This window comes from Prunus mume, linkage group LG6 (assembly GCF_029339155.1).
Source record: "Prunus mume cultivar Tortuosa linkage group LG6, ASM2933915v1, whole genome shotgun sequence".
NCBI lineage: Eukaryota > Viridiplantae > Streptophyta > Magnoliopsida > Rosales > Rosaceae > Prunus > Prunus mume.
The window spans coordinates 7791895-7805065 of NC_142703.1; the positions used below are offsets into that span (position 1 = coordinate 7791895).

The window sequence follows — 13171 nt, forward strand, 5'->3', positions numbered from 1 at the left end:
CCTGTAACTGAAAGCCAACACAGACCTCCCAAGGCTTCCCCAACCCCAACAAATGCACAAGGCATAAGCTAGCAAGCCGAGAGCTATGTTCCAATAGTTTCCCCAAGATCGACTGATATCTCCAAGCAATCTGTATGAGATCGAGTTGGGAAAGAGAATGCAAATTGAGTAGAGATTGGAAGTGGAACTTTTGGTGGTGGTGGTGGAGACCTGTTGCCCCTCTAATTTTAGCCCAATTATGTTTTGGGTTCCTTATGTTTTTGTTCAATTGTTAATTGTGTTCTTGTTGCTTTATTTATTTATTTATTTTAACATTCAGTACTTTTCTTGCACAAATTGTTAAATACGTTAGATCTATGAGTCCATGATATCATGGGGTTGGGGTGGCCTTGGGAGGCTATGGTGGGCGTTAGTTATAGGGGTATTGTAGCTGGCTAGGGTTGGGTGGTACTGTTCTTGAGTGTTGGCTTGTTTGGGAGGGTATGCAAGTTTGGACCGAAATACCCCTGAATAGATAATAGAAGTTAAGAATAATTTGACAGAAATTAAGATTGTCCTTAAATTACTACAAATATGAAACTACAATGACAAAATTGATGGAATTGAAACTACAAGGTCAAAAGTGATTGAAGTGTCAAACTATAGAGACTAAAAGTGACTTTTGGCCTTATTTTTTTTATGAGTGGTGATTTCCCCACTCTAATTTTATCCCCTTACACTCCATTTTATAACTAAAAAAGAATGTAAATGGATTAAATTAAAGTGAAAAAATTATTACCTTTTTTTTTTTTGCCGTTCCAATAATTTTTTATTATGCGGTAACTTTGTCATTTGCACTTGTGGAAGTTGTGTTCTAAGATTTTTGGAAAGCGTCTGGCGGCGAAAACTGTCCACGGAGCCACTTGTCAGCTGGCGAATCCAACACGCTCTTTTATTTTACAAAATTGATTATTTACCCAAGTGTTTCACTTTAACCACATTGACAGTGACACCACCCACCAACCAAAAGAAAAAGAAATTTACTGTTTTCATTTCACCACAAAAAGAAAAGTAAATAATAAACAAAGAGGTACGTAACGTACATACATACATGCTGTGTTCGGTTGGTGAAGAGGAGAAGAAGCGCTGGCTGACTTTCGTTCTGGTTACATGTTTTCTGGGACAAAAATGTCCCTGAGGCCCCTTTATTTATGTGGTTCTGCTTGTGCTGTGTGTTTTTTCACCTTGTCGTGGAAAACAATAATTCAATTCAATGCAATGCAAATCATGTGCAGACAAGATGCTGTTTTGAAGTTTGTAACCAACTTGAGTTGACAAATACATTATACATATACTATGATCATATATCATCCATCCTTCATGATTCATGATTCATATCATACGTGACTCCTGTGATTCGTTCGTCCAAAGTCCAAAGTCCGAACAGACAATATAACAGTTAACGTACACGAACAATGATCCTATAACAGAACAACAGATTTATGAACAATGATCCTGTTCCTGTTCCTGTTGGAATTAATTATTAAGGTAAACATAAATCCAAAGGATGATATTATTATCAGTAACAAGTATTAATTAAAGGCATAAAGTCAAGCAACAGAAAATAGATAAGATCAGTAACAGCAGCCAACAATTAATTAATTTTAATTTTTTTTTTTTTGGATTCCTTATCTTAGGCAATAGAATTGTAGCACAGACAGCACGTGCCTGGCTGAGTTATCTGATAATCAAATCAATAATTATAATTGGGTCCTACACAACAGGGTTGGGTTGGGAGGAGAAGGATGCCTTTCTTCTCTGTATAATAGTTGCAGGAGAAAGAAAGGTTTGGTTTTTGTTGGAATATACTCGTTGCTAATCATGAAAGAATATGCTTGGATTGGATTTGTGCCCTCTAAATTCCACTATCCAATGTCACTCAGATCAGATTGCAACAACATATTATTTATTTATTGGGATGATATATCTTAAGAATTATGCAATGGGAATAGTAATACTCACTCTTTCTTTATTTTGTCTTATTTTATATTTTATTTTCCTTTTTCTCTCCAAGTACAAACAGATATCATATACAGTTGAGTATGCAACAAATGGTTCAAAATTTCAATTCCCCTCAGATTCATATTAATATGAGGGGGGTTTACTTGGGAGCTCCTTCAAACTGATCTCGCAGCAACTCGTACTTCCTAAGCTCGGCCATGGAGAGGGAGGGAGAAAGCTCCCCTAACACCTAACACGTTAGGACAAGGCAGTCAGGCCATAATCTGGAAACAGGATTTAGAGCATTGCTTTGTACTGTAAAACACACAACTATTCATAATTTCCCTCAAACGTAGTGGAGAAAACAATTGCCATACCTTGACAAAATCATCATACTCAACAATAACAGAGTCGGATTGGTCATCCATGCAAGAAGCATCTGAACCTGAACTCAAAGCCTACACAAAACCAACCGTCAGTCGATACGGGAGCATTCCTTATCTACCCAAGTATTATGACCAAAATTTCTACCTTGTGAATAATCAAGTGTCAATAAGAAAAGTCCACGATATTGTTGAGAATACAAAGTCCTAAACTGGTTATCTATGATCAGCATAAACTCAGTTTGTTAATTGTCTTTGGGTTGGATACTCCCAACTTTAACAGAAATAAAACATGTAATTTGCAGTAATAATCAGACTATACAGTCAACTACTATTAAGACCCCAAATCAATGCACTTCAACTCTTAACTATCATTTAACACCCCAAATAACAGATAACATGTACTAATAGTTTAGTTTATCGGAACCAAACATCCAGTTTTTGGGTTGACTTGACTCACCTTGCGCTTTGCTGCATTAAACCAAGCGTCTGCACACAAGGCGTACATGTCTGCACCAGTGAAGTTCGGGGGACATCTCTTTGCTATTGAGTAAAGTGGTACATCTTCATGTAGTTTAAACTTTCGGGTAAGTGCTTTGAGGACCCTAGAAGAGATGAAGAAATGCAAACAAAATTTTAAAAAAAGGTTCATCACACTAATGACGTATGCATGATCTGTTTCTTTATTTTTGGAACAGACGTAATTTATTTACTCATGAAGTATGGATTATAAAAGAATGAAATCGAAATTACGAGAATACTAACCGCTCTCTGTAAGATGCATCGGAGTTAACTCCAACATACAGCAGCTTATCAAATCGTCCAGGCCGTAGAAGAGCTGGGTCAATTAAATCTGGTCTGTTACTTGCTCCAATTATAAACAAGTCCTAAAATAAACAAAAAGAAACATGAGTTTAGTTTCTTTATCAGGACAATAGTATCAAAATGAAAAGCAGGTATATTAGATAGAACAAATGACCTGTGTTGAATCATTTAGCCCGTCAATCTCTGCCAGCATCTAGCAAAACAGAAAACTTATCTCATTAAGAAAACATCATGGAACTAAAGAACATATTCTGTTGAAGGCATTAAAAAAAACAAGGGAGACTTCACCTGAGAAACCACTCTGTCCATAACACCCCCAGAATCCCCAGAGGCACCCCGTGCTGGAGCAAGAGAATCAAGTTCATCAAAAAATATAACACATGGGCGTGCTGATCTGGCCTGCAAAGTATGTGCAATTTCACTTATTGTGAGTTAAGTTGGATGTTCTGAAATTGAAGTATATAACCAATACCATAAGCTTCTTCCATTGAAGGGATACTGATCGGAGTGGAATGTTTTACCTTCTGGAAAATGTCTCTAACATTTTTTTCTGACTCTCCTATGTACATATTGATTAGTTCAGGTCCTTTTACGCTGAGAAAGTTCAGGGAACACTCAGTTGCAACAGCTTTTGCCAATAAAGTCTGAGGTTTGAAGTAAGCAAAACAAAGGCGGTCAAAACCCATAAGGTAAGCGAAGTCCTCAAAACAGTTTGACAGTAACTTACTTTCCCGGTTCCGGGTGGCCCGTATAACAGAACACCTGAACGCTTCCGTAAACCAGATGAAAACAAGTCCTTGTGCAGAAGAGGTAACTACAAATACAACAAAAAATAACTGAGTACAATAAAAGAGCCTTCCAACTGCCAACTACTGGAATCTTGCTAATGGACAACAGGTAAAAAGGACATCGCTCTCTCTCTCTCTCTCTCTGTGCCAGAACTCTGGTCCTCTCAAATTCAGTGTCATTGCCTTTAAAGGAAGACGTGTTAAAACTAAAAAAATAAATAAAAATGATTTGGAATTTAATGAAACATAAAAAGTGTTCTAGAGTTATATGTATCTAAAGATGAACATACAAAGGGCTTAGAGGTACAAAGAGAACTTACCTGAACAGTATCCAGAATTGATTTCTTCACATCCTCAAGACCGCCAACATCTTCCCATTTCACATTAGGGACCTATAGGAAAAATGACTTGAAAATTCCTTTATATACATCATAAATGTTACATAAGATTACTAATTCCCTGCTTGCTGATTTTAGCGGTAAAGCTCTTTAGCAAGGATATAATATTGTAGCAAAGTTAGTCTTGTCTCTGAATTACCTTTGGAGTACCCAGGGCCGATGCATTCCTTCTCTTTGAGCGCTCCAATGCCTTAGTCAAGTTTTCTTTCCCCAGAACCTGAGGTGCAACTTCGGAGGACTTACTGTCCGGTTCCATATCAGCTCTGAGAGATCCATCCGATTCCTCTGACTTAACGGTGTCAATTGGAACATTGCCTCTGGGAATCAAATTTGCACCAGCATCAGCAATCAAAGCACGAATATCTCTAGGCATGAAGCCAGATGTCTGCCCAACCATATCCTTTATAAAATCCTCTGAACCAGTCTGCAAAAAACAACAATCTGATCCATCAAAGTCACCAGTTATGATCAGAAAAAACTACAATTAATACCAAGTAGAGTATTCCTAAGTAGAAGATCTTATAACAACTTATCTGGACAAGATTAACTTCAATTTCTATAAAGGGTATACGACTTGTTGCTTTATGGATTTCAAAATTCACATAAAGCTTTGAATTCAAAAGCGATACAGATAAATAGCTTTGACAATTGATAACACTGCCTCAGGAATTCAAATAAAGAAATGCTACCAAAGACACACTTGAGTAATCTCAATGCTTGGTGCACCCATGATAAGCTTTTCCCATGTAATAGAAGGTGATGAATCATCAATTGAACTAGAGGGGGCTGTTAGAATAAAAATATTGTTGGTCACATCCTAACAGTTGAAGCTTTGAGAAATAATGGGAAACCAAAAAATTGCTCATGGTATTATAACAAGAGATCCTGCGTTTGAATCCCCGAAATTGGAACCCTCTCAACATAAGTTTCACAGTGTTGAGTTCTAGTGCTGGAGAGATGCTCACATGTGAGCGGAGTGTCAGAATCATAATTATTCACCAACATCCTAGTGTCTTAAGCTTTTAGGAATAGCTTATGCATCACGGTTATCTTTCTATAAAAACCACACACAAAAGGTACAGAGAAACAACACATCTGTTCACATACATTAGAAAGGAGTTCAGAGGTCGTTTGCAGAGACTGTGACACCATTTTAACCCTTTGTTCTTCAGTCAAAGGACCCACACTTATTTCATGGCTAAAGCAACGTCTAATAGTTGGTGGTAGACCTTCAGAACTGTCAGCAGCTGCAACTAACAGCACCCGATGCCTACCTATCTTCCCAGCATCCTGCACATGCTCCATTATGAATTTGGTTATTAAGATTAAAAATAACATACAAAAGAGTTAAAGATTAAGACACACTCACATGCATAAGAAAGAGGGACAGGAGCACTAGAAGTTCATTATTCAACTACTGATCATTTGTGAGAATCAATATTCCTAGGTTATCTAAGTATCCATAAACCAAGATATGTGGCACTAAAACATTTGCATCTTACCATATCACCATTCCATTTTCCTTCAGAATCAATGTCTCCATCATCAGAAATTGGCTCAGTAAATTCCCTGATAAGTGATGCAACTTCATATGTGATGCCAACTTGATCATTGGGTGAACCTTCGTGAGAGGCCAAATTCCGGAAAACGTCAAAATGACGGAGAAGAAGTATTGTAGGCGAGTATCTGATTGAAAAATTGGCATAAGGAAAAAAAAAAGAGGGAACGATAAATAAGGACAATCAAGTACAATAATATTAGTATATTTCCAGATGTAACTGAGATATTTCTCCCATCAAATGACAGAATGGTTGAGGGACAAAACAAGGATAGAATAGCATAGACCGGTTTCTCTTATAAGTTGGAATAAATGATGTATAGATAATTAGTGAAACAGAATTAACAATAATAATAGTAACATAAACATTTAACAAGGATGCATAGAACTGTGGCTGACTTGTCAAGTATAAATAAGAGTACTACAGCAAAGTAACTAACAAATTGTGCGACAACTAAACACTTTACTGGTTCACCTTTGAGCTGTATTCAAGGTTTGAGCTAGTGCAATGGACATCTTTTTTTCAGATGATGCCACTAGATTATGACAACTATATTCAACTACATGCAGGCCCAATCGACGAGCGATATATCTAATAACCGTTCTCTTCCCACATCCTGCAGCAAGCACTGAATCAGTACCCAACAACACCACACACATGTGCACATGAAAAACATATCTTATCCAAAACAAGCAGTTTTTCGTAACCATCATTTTTCATAACTGGTAATAGGTTTAAAGAACATTGCATATGGTTACCAATTAGCAAACTTGTTAGAAACCTTGTCAACTTAAAAAATCAATGCCACCATCAAAATCAAACTGCAAAAGAAAAGACCGAACATACCTGCCAATCCGTACAATAGAACTGAAACTCTGAACTTTGAAGATAGTGGTGAGGGGCAGAGAGGTGGCATAAGTACGGAAGCCAATATTTTCACTGTGTCCCCTTGCAAAGGTGCAAAACCTTGTTGTCCAGCAATCAACAAATCTGGAGGAACAGAAGAAGAGACACTTCCTCCAAGCACGAGGGCCGTTTGAGAGCAATTAACTCGAAGAATGGGTTCGTCTGAAGGTTCCATAGCCACAACCTTGCAATATAAATTTACATTGTGATTGGACTTGGTACGCTATAACATGCGTTGAGTATAAAAGTAACCAGAGAACAACATTGAGATTTCTTTTTTAATAGGAAGAACAATACAGAGAAGTTACCTTGAAATAGATGTTATCGCTTCCATCTTGCGATCTTTGGTTGCAAGGAATGCACATCATTGACTTGCAATTCCAATTTATACAAATGCTGAAAATATCACCTCTTGCTAGATACCTATCAACTCCAAAGTAGTTCTGTAATGCCAAATCTATCATTTCTTGACGATCTTCATAATCAACGGAAGAATTTCCTTTAAGAGAGTCAAGTGTACCACATTCCGGTATCTTCACGAAAGAAGCTCTCAAGTGTGAAGCATATCTCGGCAACTGAGGCTGAGGTTCCAACAGTAATCCAACTAGGGAAGCCTCAATGCCTTTCCCACTCACCTCATCACCCACTCTAACTCCAAAATAAGATGCCAGAGTCTCTTCCCCTCTATGAACGAGTGATTTCAAGCACAATGTGTGCAAGTCAAGGTTAAATGCTAACAGAGGCGATATATAGGCAACTTCCCGGTTTAACGACATATGGGCATTTTCAGGGAAAGTATAAGATGGCAAAATAAGCATTGTGTGAGAAACTTGAGACAAGGATGGTTCAACGTCTGTGGCGCAGTCATGGCTGTTCGGAGGATCCAGAACAATGGCCTGAGCGGTTCTTTGTATGTTTGTCTCGACATTCTTTACAACCACCTTGTGTATTGAAAATCCAGCCAAACCAGAGAAAGGAAAAAACATGGAATACTTGGTCTCAGTTACTAGCTCATAGTTTGCATTATAATCTCAAGGCCAAAGATTCTAAAGCAATTAACGAAATTCAGTTGTCTTAAAAAAGCAAAAAATGGATAACTTAAGTCTTTAATTGCGTAATTTAATTTGAGTTCAAGTGTAAATTCTTGTCCTTTCAGTCATTTTCCCGGCAACCAAACAAAAGCAGGAAACTTTAAGGGAAAGGAAAACACAGAGTATATGAATGAGCATCGAAATAATTTACCAGTGAGCCTGAGGTGATAGAGAGCCTTTTGAGGACAGAAGTGGAAAGCCCCACCAAAGCAGAGTCGTCGAAAGAAGCCAATTTGGGGCTTGAAATGGCCGTTTTGTCCTTAGAAATTCGGAGAATTCCCGGCGGCAACTGTAAGCTAGTCGACGCGTCATCGGCATCGTCGACTCGGTGGTCTTCACTCGGTCGCGACAAGCTCAGTACGGAATTGATTAGCGTTTTGGTGGAAGTGAGTACCAGAGGCTTCCTCCTCCTCCCCACCATTATAGAACGGAATTCTATGCAGACAAATATTTACGTATTATACACAGATAGAGTGAGAGAGAAGAGATGAGACTGACTGAAATGTAAATAGCACAAATCGATGAAGGAGCTTATTGCAAGTTGGCCTGCCTTCTGCTTCTGCTACGGCTTCAATTCAACGTACGTAAGCAGTGTTTTTGGGCTAGAATCTGGATGGACGGACTTGCAACTTGGGCTTGTACCAAGACTACAAAACTCTTGGGTCCAACACAGATCTTGAAAGCATGTGTATGAGTCCAATCCCACGCATAACTTTCCCAATTTGTCTCATTCTAACTTGATATTTTCTCAGATCTAATACTTCAGAAAAACTTCATGTTGTACTTTCAAATGAAAAAATTGTAACATACAATCAATTAGAAAATGACAACTGACTAATGAGGTTTTTTCGTCTCGAAATAGGTTCTCAAAGTGTTCCAGTATTAAGACACATAAATATCGAAGCTCATCTTTCAATTGGTTGGTAAAAGAACATCGAAAACTAGACAACATAATTCAGGATTTGAAAGGTTGGTACTTTTTTCAAACATAAATGTTTGTCTATCTGCAGAAGATGAAATTGCAGACTCTGTATTTGTCGAGGTGACCAGGTAGCTTCTCGTGATGGCTAAAAAGAGCAATTGTAGAAAGAAACCATAGCCATGATCACCTAAGAATTTCAACTACATAATTACAGTATTGATAAGTTGAGCACAAAACTTTCATCGTTTCCATTAATTTCGTATCCTTTTTGCATGTCAGTGACTTGACTTGCAATTCCAATTGAGCCCAACATACAATCATGAAATCAGAACTTCGTGTATGTAATAAAAATTCTAGGGAAATTAGCAAAGAGAAAAGAAAAGAAAATTTCCATGTAAAGCTGCGTGGTTTTCAAGTCAATAGAAAACCACACGCGAAAAACAAAGAGGGAGAAATATGGAGATGCGGGGTATCGATCCCCGTACCTCTCGCATGCTAAGCGAGCGCTCTACCATCTGAGCTACATCCCCACGCTTGTCTGAAGTGTCACCGCTATCTTATTTATTTGTTCGATAATGACAAAATGGAAGTTTTACCATTTTACTTCGGCATTGATGACAACCTCAATGACAATGAAAAACCATAATTATAACACTAAAATCAAATTAATTGTTAAAGAAAAACGCTGAATTTGTTTTCTTGATTGATGTTGAATCTTGATTTGAAACTATTACAATAAATCATGTCTGTCGTGGATATCCACTTTCCCTTGGTACACATTGGACAACTGAGGTATTTGGTCGAGATATCTGATCACAAACCTCTCCAAGAAGGGCTTCTCCGCAGGACAAAGCACACTGGCCAAACTAAAATTTTCTTCAACCATCAATCCTTTCGAAAACAGAACTTTTACAACCGAACACCTTGGGATGATTCTCCTCTCCAAACTCAAACACACGACCGTTGGATATTTTGCAATGCTTGCTGAGGGCCATCCCATCTTGTTTACCAAGAATTCCATTGTTTCCATGATCTTCTTCTCTGACTTGGTCATGCACATGGGGTTCAATTTGAAAGCAGAGAGAATGTCATCCTCAGACCAACCCCACTTCCTATAAGCCTCTGAACTTCTGCTCCATATTGTCTTCTTCCCAGACAATACGCGTATGGCAGACACAAAGCTCGATTTCATTGGCTCAAATCCCAGTTCTTTGACCTCACCCACAATCTCACTGAACAACTCATGCTTTTTCATCACGATATTCGGAGCATGAGCTAGCAACAGAGCAATGCGAGAGGAGGGCATTCCTAATTCTCTCAACAGCTCAATATTGGGCACGACGTTCTTGGATAGATTTTCCAGGAAAATCCATGGCTTGTTCTTCAAAACCTTCATGACCTTATCCTCAGAGAGCAGCAAGCTCTTGAGATAGTTGTAAGCGGGTATAATCTGGTTTTGCAAGCTTATCTTCAAAAGGGCCGGATCATAGCTCAGAGTTCGGGCAAGATCCATCCTTGATATCCCTGTGGAGCAGAAAAACTCAAGCTTGGGCAGAAGGGTTTTCTCGGCATCGGCCATGAGAACTAGTGGGTGTCTCGTTACAAGCTTTGAGATGTCGGCGTTGGAGAAATCATGGTTTCTCAAAAGGGCCAGAACGGAATCTGCTTTCTCTGAAGATCGCAGCTTTACCTTCTGGGCTACTCGAATGGCTGATTCCGGCGACAACCCACATGAGTTTACGAGGTAAGAGACTGTATAATCATCTTGCTCTGCTGAGATTTTGGTCGTGACGGGTCTGCAGAATGATAGATTTTGAAGAGGAAAGTGTGAATCTGCTACTGCAAACCTTTCGACTGCGAGCAGGTTTTTGCAAGATAAACAAGAGAATATTGGGTGTGCGGATCTGAGGCTCTTGAGAATGTGGAGCGCTGCCATGCTTTGGACGGAATGGATTGATGGATGAAGATGATCAATTTTGATGTTTTATTCAAGTCACTCTAGGGTTTCGTCGTTATTAAACTGAAAGCTCTCGGCAGAGCATTAGGCATAAGCTGGGCGCTTTTGCGAGGCCCAGAAGGACAGGTTAAGCCTTCTCGTGAAATATTGAGGATCTCCACCTACAAGGGCTAAGTCTAAGCGAAGGGTAAGTAAAATTTGCTATTTATGTGAATAGTATCGGCTGCGTTTAATAGTTCACCCACAAAGCAAAGTCTAGAACAAGTCTAAGGCAATTACTATTCATTGTACTTTATTTCCTATTTTTTTATACTTTAAACCATTAATTTTGATAATCTTTTGTAATTAAATTTTCGGATAAGATTTTCACCCTCTAAAATTGTGTCACGTGTCCCATATCAGATACGATTTTCAGATATTGAAAAAAAAATTATAATATCAGATTTCAGATAAAATTTTCACCTTCTAAAATTGTGCCACGTGTCCAATGTCAGATAAGATTTTCAGATATTTTTAAAAAATTATAATCTCATATTTCATATAAGATTTTCACCCTCTACAATTGTACCACGTGTCAAATGTCAGATAAGATTTTCAGATATTTTAAAAAATTATAATCTCAGATTTTAGATAAGATTTTCATTCTCTAAAATTGTGCCATGTGTCATTTCTATCTTCTAAATCCTTCTATAAAACTACACCATCAACTCATACCTCTCACACCATCTCTTAGATATTCCTTCATTTCTTAGATTTTAGAAAACACATTCTACTCTCAATGTCAAACTTGTCGAGGGTGTTGGAGAGGCAACAGAAACAAAGGGAAGAAATCCGGCGTAGACGTGCTCAAGAAAATCGGACGCCGATGAAGAAGAGGAACAACTGCTTGCGCAGCGGTGTGTATGATGGATCAATCAAGGCAACACCGTCGTCGTCGTGCCCCGAATGTGGACAGACGTAGGGAGTCTCGGGGTAAGAATCTCATGGAGGATTATTTTATCCCAAATTCGTTATATCCTGCTTCTAAGTTTCGAGAAAGATATAGAATGCAGCCACATTTGTTCCAAAAAATCATGCATGATATTTGTAATTACGACACATACTTCATTCAAAAGCATGATCTTGTTGGAGATTTGGGTCTTATCCGGAGCAAAACTTACAATGCTGCAGATGCTTGCTTATGGGGCATCTGCAGCGGTGGATGAGATTGCAAGGATGAAAAATCTTGTCCTAGAGTGTTTGGTGAGATTCTGTGATGCAGTGGAAAATTTGTACACGATGGAGTACCTTCGCAAACCCACGCCAAGAGACCTGCAACGGCTTCTACAAAAAGCGAGGCTCGAGGTTTCGGAATGATTGGAAGCATCGATTGCATGCCTGGCGGTGGAAGAACGCCCTCTTGCTTGGCAAGGGGAGTATGGGAATCGGAAAGGCCAAAAAAGTATAATTTTGGAGGTCGTAGCTTCATTCGATTGTTGGGTTTGGCATGCCTTCTTCGGGGTTGCCGGATCTCAGAATGACCTCAATGTCCTTGGTCAATCCCGGTGTTCGACGAGGTATTGCGAGGTCATTCTCCCCAAGTCACATACCAAATCAACAATACCGTTTACTCTGGTGCGTACTACCTTGCCGACGGAATTTATCCTAGGTGGACGACATTCGTGAAAACAATTCCAAATCCCCAATCCGAGAAGGAAAGAAACTTTGCTTCCTTTCAAGAAGGTTACAGGAAAGACGTGGAGAGGTGTTTCGGTATCTTGCAAGCTCGTTGGGCAATTATTAGAGGTGCTGCTCGGATGCTAGATGAGGAGGTGATGCGGAGTATTATGATGACTTGCATCATCCTTCACAACATGATTGTGGAGGATGAGTATGACTATGATGCTCAAGAGGTGTTTGAACCCGATCCAATGAACACATCGTTAACAAGAATATATGAAAGGTCGATTGGACCAAATGGACTACCACTGGAGCCCGAACCCTTACTTCGGGATGGTCAATTCAACAACCCCATGATTGATCGGTATCAAGAAATGCAATCTTCATATGTTCACGAGATACGTCAAGGTGACTTGGTCGAGCACTTGTGGGAGATGAAAGGCAATCACAATGGATGAAGTCAAGATTAGTGCTTTGTTTGGAATTATGCTTTGTTTTTAATTATGTTTTATTTTGTGTGTGGTTTTTTTTGGAATTATGCTTTTTATTATTATGCTTTTATGTATTGTTTGTTTTGTGTGTTGTTTGCAATAAATGAAGGTTTTTTTAAATTAATATTTGTTTTGATGCTCAAATGTTTTTAATAAATAGTCATTTTATTTAATGCTTTTTTTATTGAATAAAAAGGAAACAATACAACAAA

The 13171-nt window shown here is 38.6% G+C and overlaps 2 protein-coding genes and 1 non-coding gene across 6 annotated transcripts; all 3 read right to left on the reverse strand.

Moving 5' to 3' along the window:
* Positions 1 to 1988: 1988 nt before the first annotated feature.
* On the reverse strand, positions 1989 to 8502 carry PEX6 (peroxin 6). Of its 4 annotated transcripts, none has more exons than XR_016127905.1 (17): positions 8082 to 8502; positions 7148 to 7780; positions 6780 to 7023; positions 6408 to 6549; positions 5877 to 6060; positions 5482 to 5664; positions 4514 to 4798; positions 4297 to 4368; positions 3916 to 4002; positions 3710 to 3832; positions 3477 to 3587; positions 3343 to 3381; positions 3129 to 3250; positions 2824 to 2968; positions 2512 to 2583; positions 2358 to 2438; positions 2140 to 2223 (listed from the first exon to the last, which is right to left on the reverse strand). XR_016127905.1 is itself a non-coding variant. In XM_089054503.1 (16 exons), exons 1-16 carry the CDS (start codon positions 8349 to 8351, stop codon positions 2125 to 2127), a joined length of 2820 nt encoding a protein of 939 aa, XP_088910629.1. In that variant the 5' UTR covers positions 8352 to 8502; the 3' UTR covers positions 1989 to 2124. The 4 variants fall into 4 exon arrangements, 2 of the variants coding, with proteins under 2 accessions (XP_088910629.1, XP_008235011.2); XR_016127904.1 differs by having other exon boundaries at positions 2140 to 2230; XM_089054503.1 differs by lacking the exon at positions 2512 to 2583 and having other exon boundaries at positions 1989 to 2223.
* An 807-nt stretch (positions 8503 to 9309) lies between these two features.
* Positions 9310 to 9382, reverse strand: TRNAA-AGC (transfer RNA alanine (anticodon AGC)). The gene has a single exon. It is a non-coding gene; the product is annotated as a tRNA-Ala (tRNA).
* A 139-nt stretch (positions 9383 to 9521) lies between these two features.
* On the reverse strand, positions 9522 to 10955 carry LOC103333879 (uncharacterized). Its single transcript, XM_008236788.2, has one exon. It carries the CDS (start codon positions 10786 to 10788, stop codon positions 9583 to 9585), a length of 1206 nt encoding a protein of 401 aa, XP_008235010.1. The 5' UTR covers positions 10789 to 10955; the 3' UTR covers positions 9522 to 9582.
* Between the last annotated feature and the right edge of the window lie 2216 nt (positions 10956 to 13171).